Raw genomic sequence first — 23658 nt, forward strand, 5'->3', positions numbered from 1 at the left:
AAAAGAGCGCGAAACTCGATTTGCGCGGAACGTAATTTGCGCTTAAAATACCGCAATCTTTTGGGCGAATTGCACCAGAAAACCAGCACAACCGAGCGGAAACTCCAGGCCCAAATGTGGATTGGGTATTTCATCATGAGGGGCATCATGATTAAGCCTAATCCCGTCCTCACAAAATCCACATGTGACTTTCTGGCAGGAATCACTGAATAGCAGATGGGGCCATGGTCAATTTCTCGCCATGATTTCCTTCGATCAGGAATGCTGAGACCAACTGTAGTCACCTACCATTACCTGGGTGAGATCATCCAACTCAGCATAGACCAGAGATTCAAATCAGGCTTAGCACCACATTGAGCAATACAATCATGAACTGAGTCACGAGAAGCTAAAAAATAAATTATTTAGTATTCACTGCTAATCATATTTGTTCATTATATTTGCTTTAGAAAATAAGAACACTAGCAATATTACTTGTGATGTAGTGGAAAAAATAGAAAGGCACAGCTGTAAATTTCTCACGGTAATATATACTGTTAATAAATGGGGTCAGAATTGTATAGGTATATGGGGGTGAAAGCTACAGACCCCCATACCTATACCACCATTAATGTACTCTGAGGGAAATTCACTTTGTCTTGACCTTTGACTTGTTAGCTGTGGCTCAGTTGGTAGCACACTTGCCTCTGAGTCAGAAGGTTGTGGGTTCAAGTTGCACTCGAGGCTTGAGCACAGAAATCTAGGCTGACACTCCAGTGTAATGCTAAGGGAGTGCTGTACTGTCAGAGGTGCTGTCTTTCGGATGATACATTAAACCTAAAGTCTGCCCTCTCAGGTGGACGTAAAAGGTCCCATGGCACTATTTCCAAGAGTAGGGGAGTTATCGATGGTGTCTTGGCCAATATTTATCCCTCAATCAACATAACAAAAACAGATTATCTGGTCATTATCACATTGCTGTTTGTAGGAGCTTGCTGTGTGCAAATTGGCTGCTGCGTCTCCTATGTTACAACTGTGACTACACTTCAAAAAGTATTTAATCGGCTGTAAAGCGCTTTGGGCATCCTGTGGTCGTGAAAGGCGTTATATAAATGCAAGTCTTATTTTTGTTTATTTTTATGTGCAAATGCCATAGAAGATGTGCTATTAATATTAAAAATTTTACATCTGCATTTACTAGTAAACGTTTTCCGGTATAAATTTCTATGTCCACATTTATAATGGAAACTGCTTATGTAAACTTGTCACGCTGTAATCATATTCTAACCCAGTGATGACACTGCAGCACCACCACTAGCGGGAGGGTATAATTGCCACACTCATTATTGTTATTATACCCTCCTGTCAGAGGAGGCAACACTTTACCTGAAAAACAACACTTGATTTTGTTATGACAACAGAAAATGCTGGAAAAACTCAGCAGGCCAGGCAACATCCATGGAGAGAGAAATAGAGTCAACGTATGTTGCCTGGCCTGCTGAGTTTTTCCAGCATTTTCTGTTGTTATTTCGGATTTCCAGCATCCGCAGTATTTTGCTATCGTACTTGATTTTGTTACCGTTACAGGAAACTGACTAGTACTTTATATATAGAAAATCAATCCGATACCCTTCAGCCAATATAAATACATATTGGAGTTCTTCGATACATACTGTAAAGGTACTCTGCAGGATTTAGTACTAACGTTTCTTACAGCAGACAGGGGAAACTGGTCTGTGTGGTTCAGTTCCTCACTGGATATATTTACTGAGCCATTCAAGGAGCTTGGTAGTGCCTGCTTCACAGCACGATACAATGTAGGAAATGGGCAAGGGGGTAGGGTGAAGGAAAGGAAAGGGCCAGAAGAAATTTTTGGAACATGACAAATACTGTAGTGTTGCCATGGGGTCAGCTTTGTGTATTTAATTCAGTGCCCGGAAACATAAAAGCCTTACTAATCCAGCAGGTTGTTACAGTCACTGGGGTTCCTGTTTCTGGTGACATTTGATTTTTTTTATACAGCTGCCTTCTTAACCTACTGGAATGTCTTTTTGAAGCTGTCCAAACCATTTTATTTTATTCAGCTTTCTGCAATGATACTCCAGCTGGGGCCTAACCAGCATTTTATAAAGGAAAGCATGGGATGAGACAGATTTGTGTATGTACACACCCCCCCCAGGTGTCTCTGTTCATGCACCCCATTTAAAATTATACCATTTAGTTTATATTGCCTCTCCTCATTCTTCCTACCAAAATGAATCATTTCACACTTCTCTGTTAAATTTAATCTGCCATATGTCTGCCCATTTCACCAGTCTGTCTATGTCCTCCTGAAGTCTGTTACTATCCTCCTCACTGTTTACTACATTTCTGAGTTTCATGTCATCTCCAAATTTTGAAATTATGCTCTGTATACCCAAGTCTAGGTCATTAATATACATCAAAAAGAGCAGTGGTGCCAACACTGACCCCTGGGGCACACCACTGCACACTTCCCTCCAGTCTGAAAAACAACCATTCAGGACTGCTCGTTGCTTTCTGTCCCGTGACCAATTTTGTATCCATGCAGCCACTGCCCCTTTAATCCCACAGGCTTTAACTTTGCTAACAAGTCTATTATGTGCTACTTTATCAAATGCCTTTTGCACTACACTCATCCGCCCTCTCCATAACTTCACCAAATAACTCAATCAAATTAGTCAAACATGATTTGCCATCAAAAATCCGTGCTGGCTTTTATTTATTAACCCATATATTTTTTCCCAAGTGCCAATTAATTTTGTCCCAGTTTAACGTCTCTAAAAGTTTCCTCACCACCCACATTAGGCTGACTAGCCTGTAATTGCTGGGTTTATCCTTCTCCCCTGGAGATGTAACATTTGCAATCCTCCAGTACCACTCCCATATCCAAGGAGGATTGGAAAATTGTAGCCAGAGCCTCCACAATTTCCACCCTTACTTCCCTCAGCAACCTAGGATGTATCCCATTCCGAACCAGGTGACTTTTCTACTTTGAGCACTGCCAACCTTTTAAGTACCTGCCTTTTATCTATTTTTTTATCCCATCCAATTTCTCTACTACCTCCTCCTTTACTGTGACATTGGCAGTATCCTCTTCTTTAGTGAAGACAGATGCAAAGTCCTCATTTAATACTGCAGCCATGCCCTCTACCTCCACAAGATCTCCATTTTGGCCCCAGCCTTCCTTTGACTACCCTTTTACTATTATATGCTTATATTATAATAACCTTTGGGTTCCCTTTTATGTTAGCTGCTAATCTATTCTCATACACTCTCTTTGCCCCTCTTATTTCATTTTTTGTTCTCCCGTGTACTTTTTGCATTCAGCTTGATTCTCTACTGAATTATAAACCCAACATTTATCATAAGTCTCCTTTTTCTGTTTAATTTTAACCTCTATGGCCCGAAATTTGCGGTTGGGATGACGGCAAACTGGCAGCGTTCGCCATCATTCCACCTTTGAAACTGACCGCAACTTTGGGATTTGGTACATGTGGAAATCCCGAAATTGCGGTCTGTCAATGACAGCTCAAAAATTGGCTGTGCTGTGCACAGCAACACTCCCCCATCATCCCCCGCCCCCAGAACCAGCAATCAGTGAAGTCTCGTAAATCAATGAAACTGATGAAAACTTTGGCTCTTCCACAGCAAGTACGCTGTTAAATTCCCCACTAAAAGTTAGACCCAAAGGGATTAGGTGTAACTGGGATTTTAACAACGTATTGACTGCTAAACAAATATTAAGGGCTTCGAAAACCAATTTTAATTTCGTGCAGTGTGAAATTTGTCCATTATAAACAAAATGATGAGAAAGCTGAGGCCCGCTGTCTGCAATTCCTGTACCACATGGGATCTCCAGGACACCCGAACCCTGAATGCAGGACGCTTTGGGTCCTGGATAACCACATGTGTAGGAAGTGCCTCCAGTTGCTCGAACTCAAGCTCAGAGTTGCAGGACATAAGGGAGGTGGAGAATTTCCTGGAGTGCACGTTCCAGGAGGCGCTCACGCTGCAGCTACAGAGAGTTTAGCAGGATAGTAAGTGGGTGGCCGTCCAGCAGATTAGGAAGAGGTAGGCAGAGCAGGAATCCCCCGGGGGTGTGGCACTCTCAAACCGGTTTTCAGTGCTGAATACCTGTGAGGGCGACGACACCTTGGGTGGAGTGCAGTTTAGAGCACATCCATGGCACCATGGGGCAAATGACTGCACAGAGGCACAGCAAAGTATAGAAATGCAGTGGTCATAGGAGATTCAATAGTCAGGGGGATAGACAGGTGTTTCTGCAACCTCTGACTTGAGTCAGAGTGTGTTGCCTTCCTGGTGCTGGGGTAAAGGACATCACTGAATAGGTGCAGAAGATTTTGCGGGGAGAAGGGGAACAGCCAGAAGTCATAGTCCGTAAGAACATAAGAGCATGAGAAATAGGAGCAGGAGTAGGCCAATCAGCCCCTCGAGCCTGCTCCGCCATTCAATAAAATCATGGCCCCACTTTCCTGCACTATCCCCATATCCCTTGATTTCCTTAATATCCAAAAATCTATCGCTCTCGGTCTTGAATATACTCAACGACTGAGCCTCCACAGCCCTCTGGGGTAGAGAATTCCAAAGATTCACCACCCTCTGAGTGAAGACATTTCTCCTCATCTCAGTCCTAAATGGCCGACCCCTTATTCTGAGACTGTGACTCCTGGTTCTAGACTCCCCAACCAGGGGAAACATCATCCCTGCATCTACCCTGTCGAGCCCTGTAAGAATTTTGTATTTTTCCAATTAGATCACCTCTCATTCTACTAAACTCTAGAGAATATAGGCCTGGTCTACTCAAACTCTCCTCATAAGACAAGTCCCCCTTCCCAGGAACCAGTCTGGTGAACCTTTGTTGCACTGCCTCTATGGCAAGTATATCCTTCCTTAGGTAAGGAGACCAAAACTGTACACAATACTCCAGGTGTGGTCTCACCAGGGCCCTATATAATTGCAGCAAGACGTCTTATACTTAAATCCTCTTGTAATAAATACCATTTGCTTTCTTAATTGCTTGCTGTACCTGCATGTTAACTTTCAGTGGTTCGTATACAAGGACACCCAGGTCCCTCTGAACACCAACATTTCCCAATCTCTCACCATTTAAAAAATACTCTGCTTTTCTATTTTTCCTACCAAAGTGGATAACTTCACATTTCTCCACATTATATTCCATTTGCCATGTTCTTGCCCACTCACTTAGCCTGTCTATATCTCCTTGAAGCCTCTTTGCATCCTCCTCACAACTTACATTCCCACCTAGTTTTGTATCATCAGCAAACTTGGATATATCACATTTGGTCCCCTCATCCAAATCATTGATGTAGATTGTGAATAGCTGAGACCCAAGCACTGGTTTTGCGGTACCCCGTTAGTTACAGCCTGCCAACCCGAAAATGACCCATTACGCTGTTTTCTGTCCGTTAACCAATCCTCAATCCATGCTAGTATATTACCCCCAATCCCATGAGCCCTAATTTTGTTTAATAACCTCGTGTGGCACCTTCTGAAAATCCAAATACACCACATCCATTGGTTCCCCTTTATCTATTCTGCTAGTTACAACCTCAAAAAACTATTTTCATAAATCAATGTTGACTCTGCCCAATCCTATTATTATTTTCTAAGTGCCTTGTTACCACGTCCTTAATAATAGATTCAAGCATTTTCCCTACCACTGATGTCAGGCTAACTGGTCAGATTACATTTGCTACCTTCCTATCTGCGGGAACCGTTCTAGAATCGACGGCATTTTGGAAAATGACAACCAATGCATCCACTATCTCTATAGCCACCTCTTTCAAAACCCTAGGGTGTAGGCCATCAGGTCAAGGGGCTTTATTGGCTTTCAGTCCCATTAATTTCTCCAGTACTTTTTTTTTACTAATACTGATTTCTTTCAGTTCCTCATTCTCACTAGACCCTTGGTTCCCTACTATTTCCGGCAGGTTTTTTGCGTCTTCTTCCGTGAAGACAAACACAAAATATTTGTTTAATTTCTCTGCCATTTCCTTATTCCCCATTATAATTTCTCCTGTTTCAGCCTGTAAGGGACCCATGTTTACTTTCACTAATATTTTCCTTTTTACATACACTCCAGAAGATCCTATAACATTTTATAAACAACAAATTGCTTTGAAATGCAGTCACTGTTGCTGTGTAGACAAACAAATCAGCCATTTTGTGTTACAGCAAAGAGATGAATGACTAGTTAATCTGCTTTTGGTGGTGAACAGCTAGAGGTCGTGGTCCATATCGGTACCAATGACATAGGTAGGAAGAGGGACGAGGTCCTGCAGGCAGAGTTTAGGGAGCTGGGAAAGAGGTTAAAAAGCAGGACCTCAAAGGTAGTAATCTCTGGATTACTACCAGTTCCACGTGCTAGTGAGTACAGAAATAGGAAGATAGAGCAGATGAATGCGTGGCTGGAGAGATGGTGTAGGAGGGAGGGCTTTAGATTCCTGAGGAATTGGAACCGTTTCTGGGGGAGGTGGGACCTCTACAAGCCAAACGGGTTGCACCTCAACGGGAACGGGACCAATATCCTCATGGGAGGGTTTGCTAGTACTGTTGGGAAGGGTTTAAACTAGCTTGGCAGGGGGGTGGGAACCTTAGTATAGAGTCAATAGGGAGGGAAGAAAAACTGGAATTGGAAAACAAAAATGTATAAAGTAAATTGGAAGGATAGAGGAATCAAGGGCTAGATGGTAGACAACAAAGAGGTTTGCCTGTACTAAATGGTATATACTTCAATGCAAGGAGTATAGCGAACAAGGCAGATGAGCTGAGGGCACAGGTAGATACTTGGGACTATGATATTATAGCTATTACAGAGACGTGGCTGAAAGAGGGGCAGGTATGGCAGCTCAACATTCCTGGTTACAGGATTTTCAGATGGGATAGAGAGGGAGGTAAAAAGGGAGAGGGGGGTCGCGGTATTGATTAAAGAAACTATTACAGCTGTGAGTAGGGACGATATGCTGGAGGGATCATCAAATGAGGCCATATGGGTCGAATTGAAAAACAAAAAAGGGGCGATCACACTGCTGGGAGTGTACTACAGACCCCCAAACAGTGAGAGGGAGAAAGAACAACAAATATGTCGACAAATTTCTGAGAAGTGCAAAAACTATAGGGCAGTAATAGTAAGGGATTTCAACTACCCCAATATTAACTGGGATAAAATTAGTGTGAAGGGTATCGAAGGTGCAGAATTCCTACAATGCATCCAGGAGAACTTTTTTACCCAGTATGTAACAAGCCCAACAAGGGAGGCGGCGGTTCTGGACTTAGTTTTAGGGAATGAAGCTGGGCAGGTAGAAGGCGTATCAGTGGGGGAGCATTTTGGTGCTAGTGACCATAATTCTGTTAGAGTTATGGTAGTTATGGAAAAGGACAAGGATAGACCAGGAATAAAAATTCTAAATTGGGGAAAAGCAAATTTTGCTAAGCTCAGAGGGGTTTAGCCATAGTGGACTGGAAACAGCTACTTGAAGGTAAATCAGTGTCAGAGCAGTGGGAGGCATTCAAGGAGGAGATCCGGAGGGTTCAGACCAAATATGTGCCCTTAAAGAAAAAAGGTGGGACTAACAAATCTAGAGCCCCCTGGATGTCTAGAGACATACAGGGTAGGATAAAGAAAAAAAGGGAGGCATATGACAGATACCGAGGGCTAAAGACTCCAGAATCTTTAGAGGAGTACAGAAAAGGATATCAGGAAAGCAAAGAGAGAGCATGAAAAATTCTTGGCAAGTAAAATCAAGGAAACCCAAAGATGTTTTATAAATATATAAGAACATAAGAAGTAGGAGCAGGAGTAGGCCACACGGCCCCTCGGGCCTGCTCTGCCATTCAATAGGATCATGGCTGATCCGAACCTAGACTCACGTCCACTTCCTAGGAAACTGTCTATCTCCGTTTTAAATTTATTTAATGTTACAGCTTCCACAGCTCTCTGAGGTAGCAAATTCCATAGATTTACTACCCTCTGAGTGAAGAAGTTTCTCCTCATCTCAGTTTTGAAAGGGCAGCCCCTTATTCTAAGATTATGCCCCCTAGTTCTAGTCTCACCCATCAGTGGAAACATCCTCCCCGCATCCATCCGATCAAGCCCCCTCACAATCTTATATGTTTTGATAAGATCGCCTCTCATTCTTCTGAATTCCAATGAGTAGAGGCCCAACCTACTCAACCTTTCCTCATAAGTCAACCCCCTCATCTCCAGAATCAACCGAGTGAACCTTCTCTGAACTGCCTCGAGAGCAAGTATATCTTTTCTTAAATATGGAAACCAAAACTGCACGCAGTATTCCAGGTGTGGCCTCACCAGTACCCTGTATAACTGAAACAAGACTTCCCTGCTTTTATACTCCACCCCCCTTGCAATAAAAGCCAAGATTCCACTGGCCTTCCCGATCACCTGCTGTACCTGCATACTAACCTTCTGTGTTTCATGCACCAGGACCCCCAGATCCCTCTGTACTGTAGCATTTTGCAGTTTCTCTCCATTTAGATAATAACTTGCTCTTTGATTTTTTCTGCCAAAGTGCATAACCTCACACTTTCCAACATTATATTCCATCTGCCAAATTTCTGCCCACTCACTTAGCCTGTCTATGTCCTTTTGCAGGTTTTTAATGTCCTCCTCACTCACTGCTTTCCCTCCCATCTTTGTATTGTCGGCAAACTTGGATATGTTGAGAGTAAGAGGATAACTAAAGAAAGGGTAGGGCCTATTAGAGAGTATGAGGGTAATCTGTATGTGGAGGCAGGAGATGTCGGTATAGTTCTTAATGAATACTTTGCGTCTGTTTTCACAAAGGAGAGGGGCGAAGCAGACATTGCTATCAGGGGGGAAGGAGTATGAAATATTAGATGAAATAAACATAGTGAGAGAGGAAGTATTAAGGAGTTTAGCAGCTTTAAAAGTGGATAAATCCCCAGGCCCGGATGAAATGTATCCCAGGCTGTTAAGCAAAGCAAAAGAGGAAATAGTAGAGGCCCTGACCATAATTTTTCAATCCTCTCTGGCTTCAGGTGTGGTGCCGGAGGACTGCTAATGTGGTACCCTTGTTTAAAGAGGGAGAAAAGGATAGACCGAGTAATTACAGGCCAGTCAGCCTAACCTCGGTGGTGGGTAAATTATTGGAAAGAATTCTGAAGGACAAGATAAATTTTCATTTAGAAAGACACGGATTAATCAAGGATAGTCAGCACGGATGTGTTAAGGGAAAGTCGTGTCTGACAAACTTGACTGAATTTTTTGAGGTGGTAATAAGGAGGGTAGATGAGGGTAGTGCGTTTGATGTAGTTTATATGGACTTTAGCAAGGCTTTTGATAAGGCTCCACATGGCAGACTGGTCACGAAGTTAAAAGCCCATGGCATCCAGGGCAAAGTGTCAAGTTGGATTCAAAACTGTCTCTGAGACAGAAAGCAGAGGGTAATGGTTGATGGGTGTTTTTGTGATTGGAAGGCTGTTTCCAGTGGGGTTCTGCTGCTTTTTGCTTGGTTCCTTGCTTTTTGTGACATATATCAATGGATCTAGACTTGAATATAGGGGGTATGATTAAGAAGTTTGCAGATTATACTAAAATCGGCTGTGTGGTTGATACTGAAGAAGGAAGCTGTAGACTGCAGGAAGATGTCAATAAATTGGTCAGGTGGGCAGAACAGTGGCAAATGGAATTCAATCCGGAGAAGTGTGAGGTACTGAATTTGGGGAGGGCTAACAAGGAAAGGGAATACACATTAAATGGTAGGACACTGAGCAGTGTAGAGGAACAGAGGGACCTTGGAGTGCATGTCCACAGATCCCTGAAGGTAGCAGGCCAAGTAGATAAGGTGGTTAAGAAGGCATACGGAATGCTTGCCTTTATTAACCATGGCATAGAATACAAGAGCAGGGGGGGTTATGCTTCAACTGTATAAAACACCAGTTAGGCCTCAGCTAGAGTACTGCGTGCAGTTCTGGTCACTACATTACAGGAAAGATGTGAATGCACTAGAGAGGGTACAGAGGAGATTTACAAGAATGTTGCCGGGAGTAGAGAATCTTAGCTATGAGGAAAGACTGGATAGGCTAGGTCTGTTTTCCTTGGAACAGAAGAGGCTGAGGGGAGACCTTATTGAGGTGTATAAAATTATGAGGGGCATAGATAAAGTGGATAGAAAGGACCTATTTCCCTTAGCAGAGGGTTCAAAAACCAGGGGCACAGATTTAAAGTAATTGGTGGAAGGTTTAGAGGGGATTTGAGGGGAAATTTCTTCACCCAGAGGGTTATGGGGGTCTGGAACTCACTGCCTGAAAGGGTGCTGGAGGCAGGAACTCTAACCACATTTAAAAAGTACTTGGATGTGCACTTGGGATGCTCTAACCTGCAGGGCTACAGACCAAGAGCTGGGAAGTGGGATTAGGCTGGATAGCTTTGTTGGCCGGCGCGGACACGATGGGCCGAAATGGCCACCTTCTGTGCTGTAACTTTCTATGGTGATGATTGAGGAAATAATGCTGGCTACAACACAGAGAATTGTGCAATGGGATCTTCAATCACCACCTAAATCATACGAATGGGACTTGAACCCACAATCTTCTAACTGAGAGGTCAGAGTGCTATCAACTGAGCCAAACTGACACAAGTTATCTCTTCCAAGTGCAATAGTCCAAGGCCTTTCAATAAATTTATTTTACAGGGAAATTAAAGATGACAAATAGTGCAATTACTGTAAGCATCGGAATATTTTTTGAATGGCTGTACCTTCAGCCACAGAATCATAGAATAGTACATCACAGAAGGAGACCATTCGGCCCATCGAGTCTGCGCTGGCTCTTTCGAAGAGTAATCCAGTTAGTCCCATTCCCCCGCTTTCACACCTTATTACTGCAATTTTTTCTCCTACAAGTATTTATCCAATTCCCTTTTGAAGGCTACTATTGAATCCGTATCCACCACTCTATCAAGCAGTACATTCCAAATCCTAACCATTCGTTGCGTAAAAAAGATTTTCCCTCATGTCACCTCTGGTTCTTTTGCCAATCACCTTAAATCTGTGCCCTCTGGTTATCGACCCTTCAGCCACTCAAAACAGTTTCTCTTTATTTACTCTATCTAGGCCAGCGGTTCCCAACCTTTTCCTTTATGCGGACCACTACATCGTCATCAAAAGCTTTTGCGGACCACAATGTGTATCGAACATGATACATACGAGGTGCATGTGATTATATTATTACATTATCATAATTTTTTTCTCACGGGCCACCTGCAGTACCCTCGCAGACCACTGGTGGTCCGTGGACCACAGGTTGGGAACCGCTGATCTAGACCCTTCATGATTTTAAACACCTCTATCAAATCTCCTCTTTGTCTTCTCTGTCCTAAGGAGAACAGCCCCAGCTTTTCTAGTCTATCCACGTAACTGTAATTCCTCATCCCTGGAACCATTCTAGAAAATCTCTTCTGTTCCCTCTCCCAAGCCTTCATGTCCATCCTAAATTGTGGTGCCCAGAATTTGACTCAATAAGAACATAAGAAGTAGGAGCAGGAGTAGGCCATACGGCCCCTCGGGCCTGCTCCACCATTCAATAGGATCATGGCTGATCCGAATCTAGACTCACGTCCACTTCCCTGCCCTCTCCCCGTAACCCCTAATTCCCTTATCTGCTAGGAAACTGTCTATCTCCATTTTAAATTTATTTAATGTTACAGCTTCCACAGCTCTCTGGGGTAGCAAATTCCATAGATTTACTACCCTCTGAGTGAAGAAGTTTCTCCTCATCTCAGTTTTGAAAGGGCAGCCCCTTATTAGATTATGCCCCCTAGTTCTAGTCTCACCCATCAGTGGAAACATCCTCCCCGCATCCACCCGATCAAGCCCCCTCACAATCTTATATGTTTCGATAAGATCGCCTCTCATTCTTCTGAACTCCAATGAGTAGAGTCCCAACCTACTCAACCTTTCCTCATACGTCAACCCCCTCATCTCCGGAATCAACCGAGTGAACCTTCTCTGAACCGCCTCGAGAGCAAGTATATCTTTTCTTAAATATGGAAACCAAAACTGCACGCAGTATTCCAGGTGTGACCTCACCAATACCCTGTATAACTGCAGCAAGACTTCCCTGTTTTTATACGCCATCCCCCTTGCAATAAAAGCCAAGATTCCATTGGCCTTCCTGATCACCTGCTGCACCTGCATACTAACTTTTTGTGTTTCATGCACCAGGACCCCCAGATCCCTTTGTACTGTAGCACTTTGCAGTTTCTCTCCATTTAGATAATAACTTGCTCTTTGATTTTTTCTGCCAAAGTGCATAACCTCACACTTTCCAACATTATATTGCATCTGCCAAATCTCTGCCCACTCACTTAGCCTGTCTATGTCCTTTTGCAGGTTTTTTATGTCCTCCTCACTCATTGCTTTCCCTCCCATCTTTGTATCGTCGGCAAACTTGGATATGTTGCACTCGGTCCCTTCCTCCAAATCGTTAATATAGATTGTAAAGAGTTGGGGTCCCAGCACTGACCCCTGCGGAACACCACTAGTCACTGATTGCCAGCCCGAGAATGAACCATTTATCCCAACTCTTTGTTTTCTGTTAGATAGCCAATCTTCCACCCATGCCAGTATATTACCCCCAATCCCGTGATTTCCTATCTTGATCAGTAATCTTTTGTGTGGAACCTTGTCAAATGCCTTTTGGAAGTCCAAATACTCCAGCTAGGGCCGAACTAGTGTTCTATATAGGTTTAGCATGACATCCTGGCTTTTGTACTCTCTGCCTCTATTTATAAAGCCCAGGATCCCATATGCTTTATTAATTACTTTGTTAACCTGTCCTGCTACAACCACACCCAGGTCTCTCTCTTCTTGCACCCCCATTAAAATTGTACCATTCAGCTTGTATCATCTCTCCTCATTCTTCCTAACAAAATATATCCTCACACTTTTCTGCGTTAAATTTCATCTGCCACTTGTCCGCTCATTCCACCTGCCTGTCTTATGTCCTCTTAAAGTCTATTACCATCTTCCTCACTGTTTACTACGCTTCCAAGTTTCATGTCAACTGCAAATTTCAAAATTGTGCCCTGTACACCCAAGCAATGTTCTCCCTAATTTTTTTGTTGGGTGTGCGGTCCCTTCACAGAAATTTAACATTGAAAAAACTAGTCCCGGACTGGCAGAGAGCTGTGCAGCTCAGAAGTAACATTGCTCCCAAGTCCAAGTCATTAATATACCTCAAAAACAGCAGTGGTCCTAGTACTGAATCTCCATTGTATACCTCCCTCCAGTCCGAAAAACATCCATTCATCACAACTCCGTTTTCTATCGCTTAGCCAATTTTGTATCCATGCTACTACTGCCCCTTTTATCCCAATATAGGGACCAAGTTCTGAAATTCCCTCCCTAAACCTCTCTGGCCTCCTTTAAGACACTCCTTAAAACCTACTCATTTAACCAAGCTTTTGGTCACCTGTCCTAATATCTCCATCTTTGGCTCGGTGTCAATTTTTGTCTGACTACATTCCTGTGAAGCGCTTTGGGACGTTTTACTATGTTAAAGGTGATGAGTGCTTTTCAAGATCTTAAAGTTAAGGCACGACTGTTCTGCCCACACAATGGTTCAATTTAAAAAAGAAATTGAACTACAATACATTTTGGAAGGTTTACGTTATCTCAGCACCTCATACCTGATTCATCTGTTAGTCTGTTCTCTGGCATTTCTTCCATATCATCGTCAGACATCTCCATTTCTTCTTCACGCCTAATACCCATAAGCTCATCATTATGGATGTTCCGAATTTCCTGAGGATGGGGACAGAAGCTTTTGATTGATTTCACAAGGAGCACTCCACAAGCAGAACTGGCTGTTACACCACTGACATATACCTGCCATCTGCTTCTTTTCACGTTTGCTGTAAAGCTCAGAGATTTCCATGAGAACTAAGGGACCAATTTTCAAAACATTTGCTACTTTGGAAAATATATGCAAATTACATTTCAAATCTGGAAAATGTACAAAGTTAAATTTGTGAACATGTAAGAAAAATGATTAAAAAAGTGACAGCTGTAACACAAACCCTAAATGTTCATACGATCACATTGTAATGTTAAAAATGTCATTTAAAAAGGTAGACGTGTATGATTTTTAAATTAGTTAACAGAAAAACAATTAGATAAAAATGGTTTAGGTCATTCAAAATTCTATGGGTTTAATGGCACAGTGATTGCATAATACTTCTAGACAAAGTGAGCATTATATTTTAAAGATTGGGAAACTTCAGTCTCCCTAAAGAAACAGGTATAAGACTCTTAGAATCTATGATATAATTAATACCGTTTAAAAAGTAGAGTAAATAGAACAAACCATTAAGAAACTGTTCTTTTCTACTTTCGAATGAGATGTGATAATCCACATTGAGCAGTTGTTCAAACTCGCTCCTCTTTCTGCTCCTAAAGGAGCACAAACTCAGCTTTGCTTTGTCCTCTCCATTACTCTAGTTTTAAGTATAAATGTTATTGGTGTGCAGCCCTTCAGTAGTTGTGCTTCACTCCGTATGGGCGGGCCGACAATCTGCTTACCGTAAATTCCTTTGATCTAGAAACTTAGCACACACTTTATCTTCCTAAAGATGCATTTCAGCTACTGCAGATGTAAATGTTATTGAAAATGAGCTTACCTTTGGAGTACAGGTCATTTTAGAGGAACACAAGATAATAGCCCCAGAATTGAGTGGAATGAAGCACACCTTACTTTAAAACAATATGGCCAGTTTTATGCACCATAAACTCTGTATTTGAATTCCTTGAGAAATTAGTTCAATTTGTACTCACCAATTTTCTAGCGCAGATGGGAAGAGATGACTACGATGGTATTAATTAATTGACAATTAAATGTTCTCATAGATGAGGGTGCACCTACTTTACTGAGTTTATGGAGATAACACGGACAAGTAAAGGTAGGTATTGCTGAATAAGAAATATGACAAAGAATGCCTGTGAATATATACTATACCATCTCCAAACACTTATTGTGGGTCTATCATTATGATATCTGGTAAATAGTCCGAAGTAACTTACCTTAACTGTTATAATCCTCCTGAACATAGTGTATTTTTAATTCAATGTGACTGTATATAAAACTAGGTGATTTAGTTTTGGAATTACATTTGATACACATTTTTTTCTAGGGTCTTATGCTATTCCAAATGAGATCACCAATTTAAAAAATAAAAAGTATTTTGGAGGCGTGGTCGCACAGTAAGTTAGCACACTGGCCTTCACCTTTGGAACAGAGGATTGAGTCCAGTTTATATTGAGGAGATGTAGCTCTCCTCTCTTTGCTGACTGCAAGGGCCTCTTGTGCCAAATATTTGGCCACTTTCAATGCTGTTTCTAGAGGTCACGAGCCAACAGCATAAACTGACTATTAAATACGAAACTGGCAACCTCATTTAGAAAGGCCAAGAAGATGGTGGGTACAGGCAAAAGGAGATTCACAATAGGCAATCCTGTTCTAAGGTAGGGGAAATTGTTGGAGCAAGAGTAAAAGGTATTTACTCTGCATTAGCCATGCTATAACTGATCTTGGAGTACTCGGTTACCATTGCGTAATAAAATTGGAAAAAGTTTTCCATTCCCCAGCATCGACATTTCTTACTTGGATAAGCAAAAAACTTTTTACCAAACCCACCACCCCCACATAAATGCCAGATTCGCTTTTAACTGCTTGTAAGTATTTTCATTGATATTCTGCTGAAATTGTATGTACACAAAACAAATTAAGAGAACGAAAAAATTACTAACCTCTGCTTGTTTTCGCCACATATGCAGATTCTTGCGCTGAGCTTTTGAGAAATGGTCCCACGCCTTTTGCTTGGAGGAAGAGTGGAAAACGGAGACAATCTGCTCAACTTTGGTGAACAAGGGAGTCAAATAACCCAGTTTATGGTCCCACCAGGCATTTAGTGAGGAGTAGAGAAGTAAAAGAGGAAGGGAGTCAGGCAGGCAAGCAGGCTACCGTGGTCAGTGCAGTTCTGTGATCAGTGTAAAGTGACCCCAACTTGTACTTACTTTGCACGGTTTTGTAGGCGTGTACCTTCCTCAGGTTCATTGCCCATTTTTTATAACTACATATGTATTTTTTTCCATTCCTAAACAAATTAGATATTAAAAAGAATCAAACCTATACATTTCCTCTTTCAAGAGTCCCGCCTCTGGAGGTGTTTAAATTATTCCACAGGAGACATAGCATGGATCTTTCTGTGACTGCTGGCTAACATAAATTTTAAAACAAGCGTGACAGAAGGAGAACATGTCTATTTAAATAGAATGACACCAGTTGGAATCATTGCTCATAACCACATTGTGAATGATCACAACATTGTTGTAACTTTAGTTAACAAAAGCAGCTGGTCTTTTTACTGTATATATTTTTCTACTTAATCAGCAACTAAAACTTGTGCTTAGATCCAACAACTTGCATTTCAGGACTTTTTTTGTAGAAATCATAATGAGTTTCCCAGAACAGAAACACACATTGAGTAGTAGTATTGGTAGTAGAAAATGAGAAAAGATAACCAAATGTATGGGTAAGATGATAGATTTTTGAGATGACTTTTAAAAGCAAGGGGCGAAGTAGCATGTCAAAGAGGTTTCGGGAGGGTTTCAGGGAGGTGGGCCAAGAAGGATGAACTCTCTGTCGCCAATGACTGAATGGAGGGGGAGTGGTGGGGTGCTCAGTAGGCCAGAGCCGGAGGAATGAAGAGCACAGGCTGGAGCGTAGGACCGCAGTGGTGTGGGGAGTAGTGAGGACATGGAGGGATCTGTAAAGAGAGGTTTGAGGTCCAACTGGAAACATCTGCATTTAATCTGTGTGTATTTATTTTGTTTGAAAAAAATATAAAAGTACACATTTTATATTCTCTCTTTCTCTTTAGCTCCCCAAGTCATGCATGGCAAAGAGGGTGGGAAGAAAAGCTGCTCCTAACCCCCGGTACCAATGCTGCTATTGAATGGTTCCAAGGAGCTGCCCAAGAATGGCCAAGTTCCCTCTAATTTCCAAAGCAAAGCTAACTGGATCTTGGGATATATACCCAGAGAGAGGGAGCACAAATCCCAAGAGGTGATAATGAGTCTGTACAAGGCACTGGTATGGCCATACCTGGAGTATCATGTCACCATACTAAGCAAGGATATTCAGGCATGGTAGACACTGTTGGAAAGGGAACCTAACTTGAGGCATTTTAGCAGTTAGGAGAAATTGAAGAGCCCATGATTGCTTTCTCTAGAAGGCGGCTTAAGGGAAATATTATTCAAGATTCTCATATATATATAAATATAAAATGAATCCAATAATACATTTGAGATTGCCACAAAGTTTATTACCTGGAGGCACAGCTCAAGCTTAGAAGAGAGAAGAAGCATAGACAGATAAGATTTGTCAAAGAAGGCAGAAGTGGAGGCAGAGTATGTGGAAAAAATCATTAAGGAAGAATTGGACAGGTATTTCAGTGAGTGAGCAATTGAAGGACGTTTGATTTAGGGAGCAGCCAGATGGATTCCTGAATCTTTTCTGGTCATATACTTTCTATGTTGCTAAATCAAATGGTCTTTCACAAGGATCCCAATCCTAACTCCACTGTAAATTTAACTGATCTTAAATATGACTTCAGTACAGGTAAACATGTAAACAACAACTTCACCCTACCTACTGAGATTAGTACAATTAATTATTAGTTGTAGGTCAGATACTAATTGGTGCCCTGAAATTAATAAAAATTACAAGTAATGACAAACTGCATGTATTATTTTAATGGGGAGAATTCCACCATTGCAGAATTCCTATGTTTTAGATTGTCTGCATATTTAGTTCTTCACCACGGGAAGGGACAGAATTCATATTGAACTGTTCTCATTTATTTTTTTACCAGCAGATTGCAAATTGGCATTCACAATAGTATGGGAGAAGTGGGATGACTATTCTCTTGGGTGAGAAAATATACATACCACGGAGGAACCTAAAACCGGGAGGGGTGGAGATTACAATTGTTACCTCCAAAAACATCCAAAATTTCTGTAGAGTTATGACACAAAAATTTGAGTGAACTGATTTAAATTTGGAACTAAACAGGTCTTACATTTAAAACCAAGTGGAGTTGTGAAAGAGAAATAAATGATATGGGAAACCACTTAACATAGATTTGACAGAACTGTTTACAGCCTGTTCAATATTGATTGTCACTTTGCAAACCCTATCATTGTTCTATAGCCAAAACAGCATTTGGAACACTGTTGCCTTACACAGTACTGTACTTAAAACTATTTATTTCCCTATAAAGTAACAAATCTCCACTTCCCTATTTACAACTCATTGATTGTAACAGTTGTTCACTTCTGTATTGTGCTATTATCTAATTAAAGCATAGGGTGTTATGCAGATGCACTTATTACAATTAGCAGGTCTCAGAATTGGTCCTGAATGTTTGTGAACCAAGTTTAATTTGCCTCTTACTGATGACAGTTAATACGCAGTATTCCAATTCACTGACTAGCATTGGGTGGCATAAGATACAATATATAATCAGCTGAATAATTTATTAACTCTTAAAAAAGTGTTGCATGCCTGCAGTAGGCTAACAATTAAGGCTATTTTATTTTAAGTTTCTTTTAGTTGTTCATGTCACTTAAGTTTACCACCATTAATAGAGTAGCTGTTAGAGATTTCTTCACAATATACTGTCTAATCTGGTTGCTCTGAACTTGTTAACTCCAAGTTGCCTGCTCTACCCACAAATAACGCTCAAGGTGCAATGCTACATATACTTATTTTATTTATTTCCTGCCATTTTTAATTTCCCACTGTTCTTATGCATTGACTACTGGAAGACACAAGACTGTACCCTACACTGTATTATAAAGCTGCAATTAGGTAACTTAGTTATTTTTGCTTTCATGTCTGCAGGCAATAATGATGTCCAAATGCTGATGTTAAGGAGCTTAAGCAGTTGGCTTAAGCTACAGGAAGTTGTGGCAGCCCATAAGAACCTAGACAACTTCTCCCCATCCTACTAAGTCAATGAGGGCTTGACTCAACTTTTGATATTCTATTTGTTAGAATTTTCCTAACTTGCTGAGTTGGAGTTGTTCTTCATAGATATATTGGCATTCGAGATCTCTGTGCTGAATATTGAGTAAGTTGTATGAATTTGGAGCATTGCTTTCCAGTATATTTGAGCTTGGTACATGGTGCAGAATTTTGGAAATTATGTGTTGATAGGAAATGCTAACCCAATGTGTGAACATCAGTCACTGGGAAGGAACCATAGCAAGATATGCAAATCATAAACGTGGATATCATCATTAAGAAAGGTGGGGATGCTCAAAGTGCCACAAATCATGCCCAACTAGCAACTGAAACCCAATAGCATGTTTGTGGAATTGGAAAACTTGACAAAGTAAACTTAAAGATGAACTTCAAAAACTAAACTTTTGCTGAACCTCATCAAAAGATTATAAAGAGTACATAATTAGATGTGAAAAGACCAATTAGACATAGTGACTGTAAATTTCCTGTAATTTAACAACAGTGTAAACTGTTGCTAGTGAAAAGAAAACAGAGGTACGCTTTCAGAACTAATCGTATGTACGGAGGAACTATATGATTAATATAGTTTCTGTATGATAGATTGCCTAATAATGGACAGTGTTGCACTGTTTTCCCTCCTAAACCAACCCCTTATGTATTTAGAAGCTGCATGAAAGAGGAAGAAAGGCCTTGCGTGGGTTTTGATATATGATTTCCCCACACAGTGCGTATAGCAGGTTGATTTTGCACATGCCCCAGTTGCCAACGCAAGAATGTTTTGGTACCTGGAGCATGATACATGAGTGACATCTTTGGCTGTAGTGCATGAAGAAGGGAGCAGGAATACAAAGAGGGATTGCTTGCGTCATATTTCCAAATTACTCTGTATCTTTTGTTTTTAAGGCATCTTTGTAAGCATGCACTAAGTGGGTGATTGGTGTGTCTGGAGTCAGCATTATGGCAATTCAATTCAAGGGTATGTGGAGATAACAACTGCTGAGCCACTCATCTAATTTCTGTTTTATGTCTAGATCTGAATGCAGTACATGCATTATTACATATGTTTTATGAGGTGTACCTCATGTTTTGGTCATACTTTTCTTGCTATAGAAATAAAGGTGGATATTTAATTTAATGGAGCAAAAAGAAAATAGAGTGTTAAAAGGTGGAAAGTACTAGTGCTTTCTACTTTGCAAGTGTTGAAGAATTAAGTTATTACTCACACTGAACTACAATCCCTGAGAGAGCATGCTTAAACTTCTCTTTGGCTTCCTCCATTTCTTTTTCATGTAGAACTTTTTCATTCATCAGCCTTCGAATGTGGCTGTTAGCTGACTGGATCATGGAGTAGAAGATGTTTGCTGATCGACGGTTCACTTCACCTCGTTCCAGCCAGGTGTAAAGGATCTGAACAGCTTCAGAGAATTTTGCATCATCTGCAAGAAAGAGATTGATATAGTCAAATGCAAGCCAAAGAAAAGGAAGAAACCAGATTGAACTGTTCAAAAGCAATCTAAACAGAATACTTGCATGCCAGTTGCTCTCTGTCCTGCAACTGACTGGGTGTTTGAATATTTTAGAACAATTTTTTTTTTTTTTTTTGAACATTTTTTCTCAGGATGTGGACAACACTGGCAAGGCTGCATCCTTCGTTGCTCTGAGAAGGTGTGGATGGACTCTCTTTCTGATTCGCAGCAGTTACTGTTATAACTGAATGGCTTGATATGCCAGTCAACCACGTTGTGTGGAATTGGAGTCATGTGTAGGCCAAACCGAGTAGGATTGGCAGGTACCCTTCCCTGAACGATATTAGTGAACCAGTTGGCCTTGTAAACAATCTACAGTACTGTTTTCATGGTAATATGTTGTTCTGGTGTCAGCCTTGAAATAACCTGATTTATTGAGTTCAATGTCACAACTTGCCACGGTCAGATTCAAACTCATGGGATTGCTAGTCCAATGCCATAACCACTACACTGCTGTATATCTCTTTGGTCTTGGGAGTGCTTTGGCCAGTCAGTCACAAGAGATCTGCACCTTTCATACAGATGTCTCTTGTATCAAAGCCATCCAGTATTCCAAATGCAGAGGTTGCTGCACTCTAACTTGCTATCATGGTTATCTCCCTCAACTAAGGTTAAATGATTGTTCCCAGCAGGTATTCCATCTCCTATTCTACAATACAAGTCTAATCCTTCTACTGAGATTTAAGCTTCTGATGCTTCCAGTGGTGCTTCACCTACCCTTGTTCTGGTCTCAATCATAATTAATACCTGCTTTAAATTGACAATTTCTCAATTTAAGCAGGCATTATGTAGGCCAAATGCTATTTATTATTTTTCTGTAATCCCTCATTACCGTTAGATCTGAAGGTGCTGGGTTTGCTGCTCCAGAGATTTTTTGCTGCTGAGGCCTTTGTTGCAATGGGCTTGTTGTTAGCTGCCAAGATGGCCATAGAATGTCCTTTTAAGGCTACTGTTTTGGTATTTCCCCCGTGGGGAAATTGTTGAAATAGGCACATCCCAAAACAAATTAAGGCTCGTTAGTGGGAGGTTTCTGTAGATCGGCAGCAGCTTGTAGATCCCTGGCTCATGCTCGTGAAGAAAGGCCAGGTCGTCGGGAGTGGAAAAAACAGCAGAAAATGACTGATTATACATCTCTTTTCTAACACTTTCCTTTTAACATTGTTCTGTTTTAATTTATTATTGTTGGCTGGCATGTGCGAAAAAAAGTGTAACAGGCATTTGTTAGGTACAAAATTTTTATATATAGGTGGGTGTGAAAAAGACCCTATTTTGGAAGCACTAATAAAATGTTGCTCTCAAAAGGTTTAAACTAAGGACAAAAGACTTATGGTGCAGAACTTTTAAATTACCTCTAAGTTTTTCAGACAGTGCAGCACTTTCATGTTCTGAATAATGCACTATTGGTGGAGGTGAAGGTAGTCGAAATCTATCTTCTTCCACTCTTCGTCGATGGCGTTCCGCTCTTGCCATCATACGCTGTTTACACTCCCATTCATAAAGGTCATCCCTAGCTTGAGCAAAGTCAACATGCAGGCGGCCTGTGTCCTTCTTATCTGTACTGGAGCCTATTCTTATTCGATAACCTGTTGAGGCCCAAAAGTATAAAAAAAACTCACATATATCATGACATGGAAATGCATAACATAACATAAGAAGTAGGAGCAGGAGTAGGCCATACGGCCCCTCGGGCCTGCTCCGCCATTCAATAGGATCATGGCTGATCTGAACCTAGACTCACGTCCACTTCCCTGCCCGCTCCCCATAACCCCTAATTCCCTTATCAGCTAGGAAAATGTCTATCTCCGTTTTAAATTTATTTAATGTTGCAGCTTCCACAGCTCTCTGAGGTAGCAAATTCCATAGATTTACTACCCTGAGTGAAGAAGTTTCTCCTCATCTCAGTTTTGAAAGGGCAGCCCCTTATTCTAAGATTATGCCCCCTAGTTCTAGTCTCACCCATCAGTGGAAACACCCTCACTGCATCCACCCGATCAAGCCCCCTCACAATCTTACATGTTTCGTTAAGATCGCCTCTCATTCTTCTGAATTCCAATGAGTAAAGGCCCAACCTACTCAAACTTTCCTCATAAGTCAACCCCCTCATCTCCGGAATCAACCGAGTGAACCTTCTCTGAACTGCCTCGAGAGCAAGTACTGTATATCTTTTCTTAAATATGGAAACTAAAACTGTATGCAGTATTCCAGGTGTGGCCTCACCAATACCCTGTATAACTGAAGCAAGACTTGCCTGCTTTTATACTCCATCCCCCTTGCAATAAAAGCCAAGATTCCATTGGCCTTCCTGATCACCTGCTGTACCTGCATACTAACCTTCTGTGTTTCATGCACCAGGACCCCCAGATCCCTTTGTACTGTAGCACTTTGCAGTTTCTCTCCATTTAGATAATAACTTGCTCTTTGATTTTTTCTGCCAAAGTGCATAACCTCACACTTTCCAACATTATATTGCATCTGCCAAATCTCTGCCCACTCACTTAGCCTGTCTATGTCCTTTTGCAGGTTTTTTATGTCCTCCTCACTCACTGCTTTCCCTCCCATCTTTGTATCGTCGGCAAACTTGGATACGTTGCACTCGGTCCCTTCCTCCAAATCGTTAATATAGATTGTAAAGAGTTGGGGTCCCAGCACGGACCCCTGCGGAACACCACTAGTCACTGATTGCCAACCCGAGAATGAACCATTTATCCCAACTCTCTGTTTTCTGTTAGATAGCCAATCTTCCACCCATGCCAGTATATTACCCCCAATCCCATGATTTTTTATCTTGTGCAGTAATCTTTTGTGTGGCACCTTGTCAAATGCCTTTTGGAAGTCCAAATACACCACATCCACTGGTTCCCCTTTATCCACCGTTTGTTACGTCCTCAAAGAATTTGAGCAAATTTGTCAAACATGACTTCCCCTTCATAAAACCATGCTGACTCTGTCCGATTAAATTATGCTTATCCAAATGTCTTGTTACTGCTTCCTTAATAATGGACTCCAACATTTTACCAACCACAGA

At 41.4% G+C, this 23658-nt stretch overlaps 1 protein-coding gene across 10 annotated transcripts in view; it reads right to left on the bottom strand.

Annotated features, from left to right (window-relative positions):
• Window positions 1–23658, bottom strand: part of LOC147125071 (ecto-NOX disulfide-thiol exchanger 2-like) — a 361733-nt gene that overhangs the window by 39918 nt on the left and 298157 nt on the right. For all 10 annotated transcript variants that reach the window (XM_085996910.1, XM_085996960.1, XM_085996945.1 and 7 more), the window contains 4 exons: window positions 21983–22216; window positions 20331–20543; window positions 15828–15934; window positions 13712–13826 (listed from right to left, as the gene is read on the bottom strand). In XM_085996910.1, the coding sequence (XP_085853036.1) occupies window positions 13712–13826; window positions 15828–15934; window positions 20331–20543; window positions 21983–22216 (669 nt within the window). The remainder of the gene's footprint in view (window positions 1–13711; window positions 13827–15827; window positions 15935–20330; window positions 20544–21982; window positions 22217–23658) is intronic.

The sequence above is a fragment of the Somniosus microcephalus genome, chromosome 1, assembly GCF_052327205.1.
Source record: "Somniosus microcephalus isolate GS21.2 chromosome 1, FLI_Smic_1.0, whole genome shotgun sequence".
Classification (NCBI taxonomy): Eukaryota; Metazoa; Chordata; class Chondrichthyes; order Squaliformes; family Somniosidae; genus Somniosus; species Somniosus microcephalus.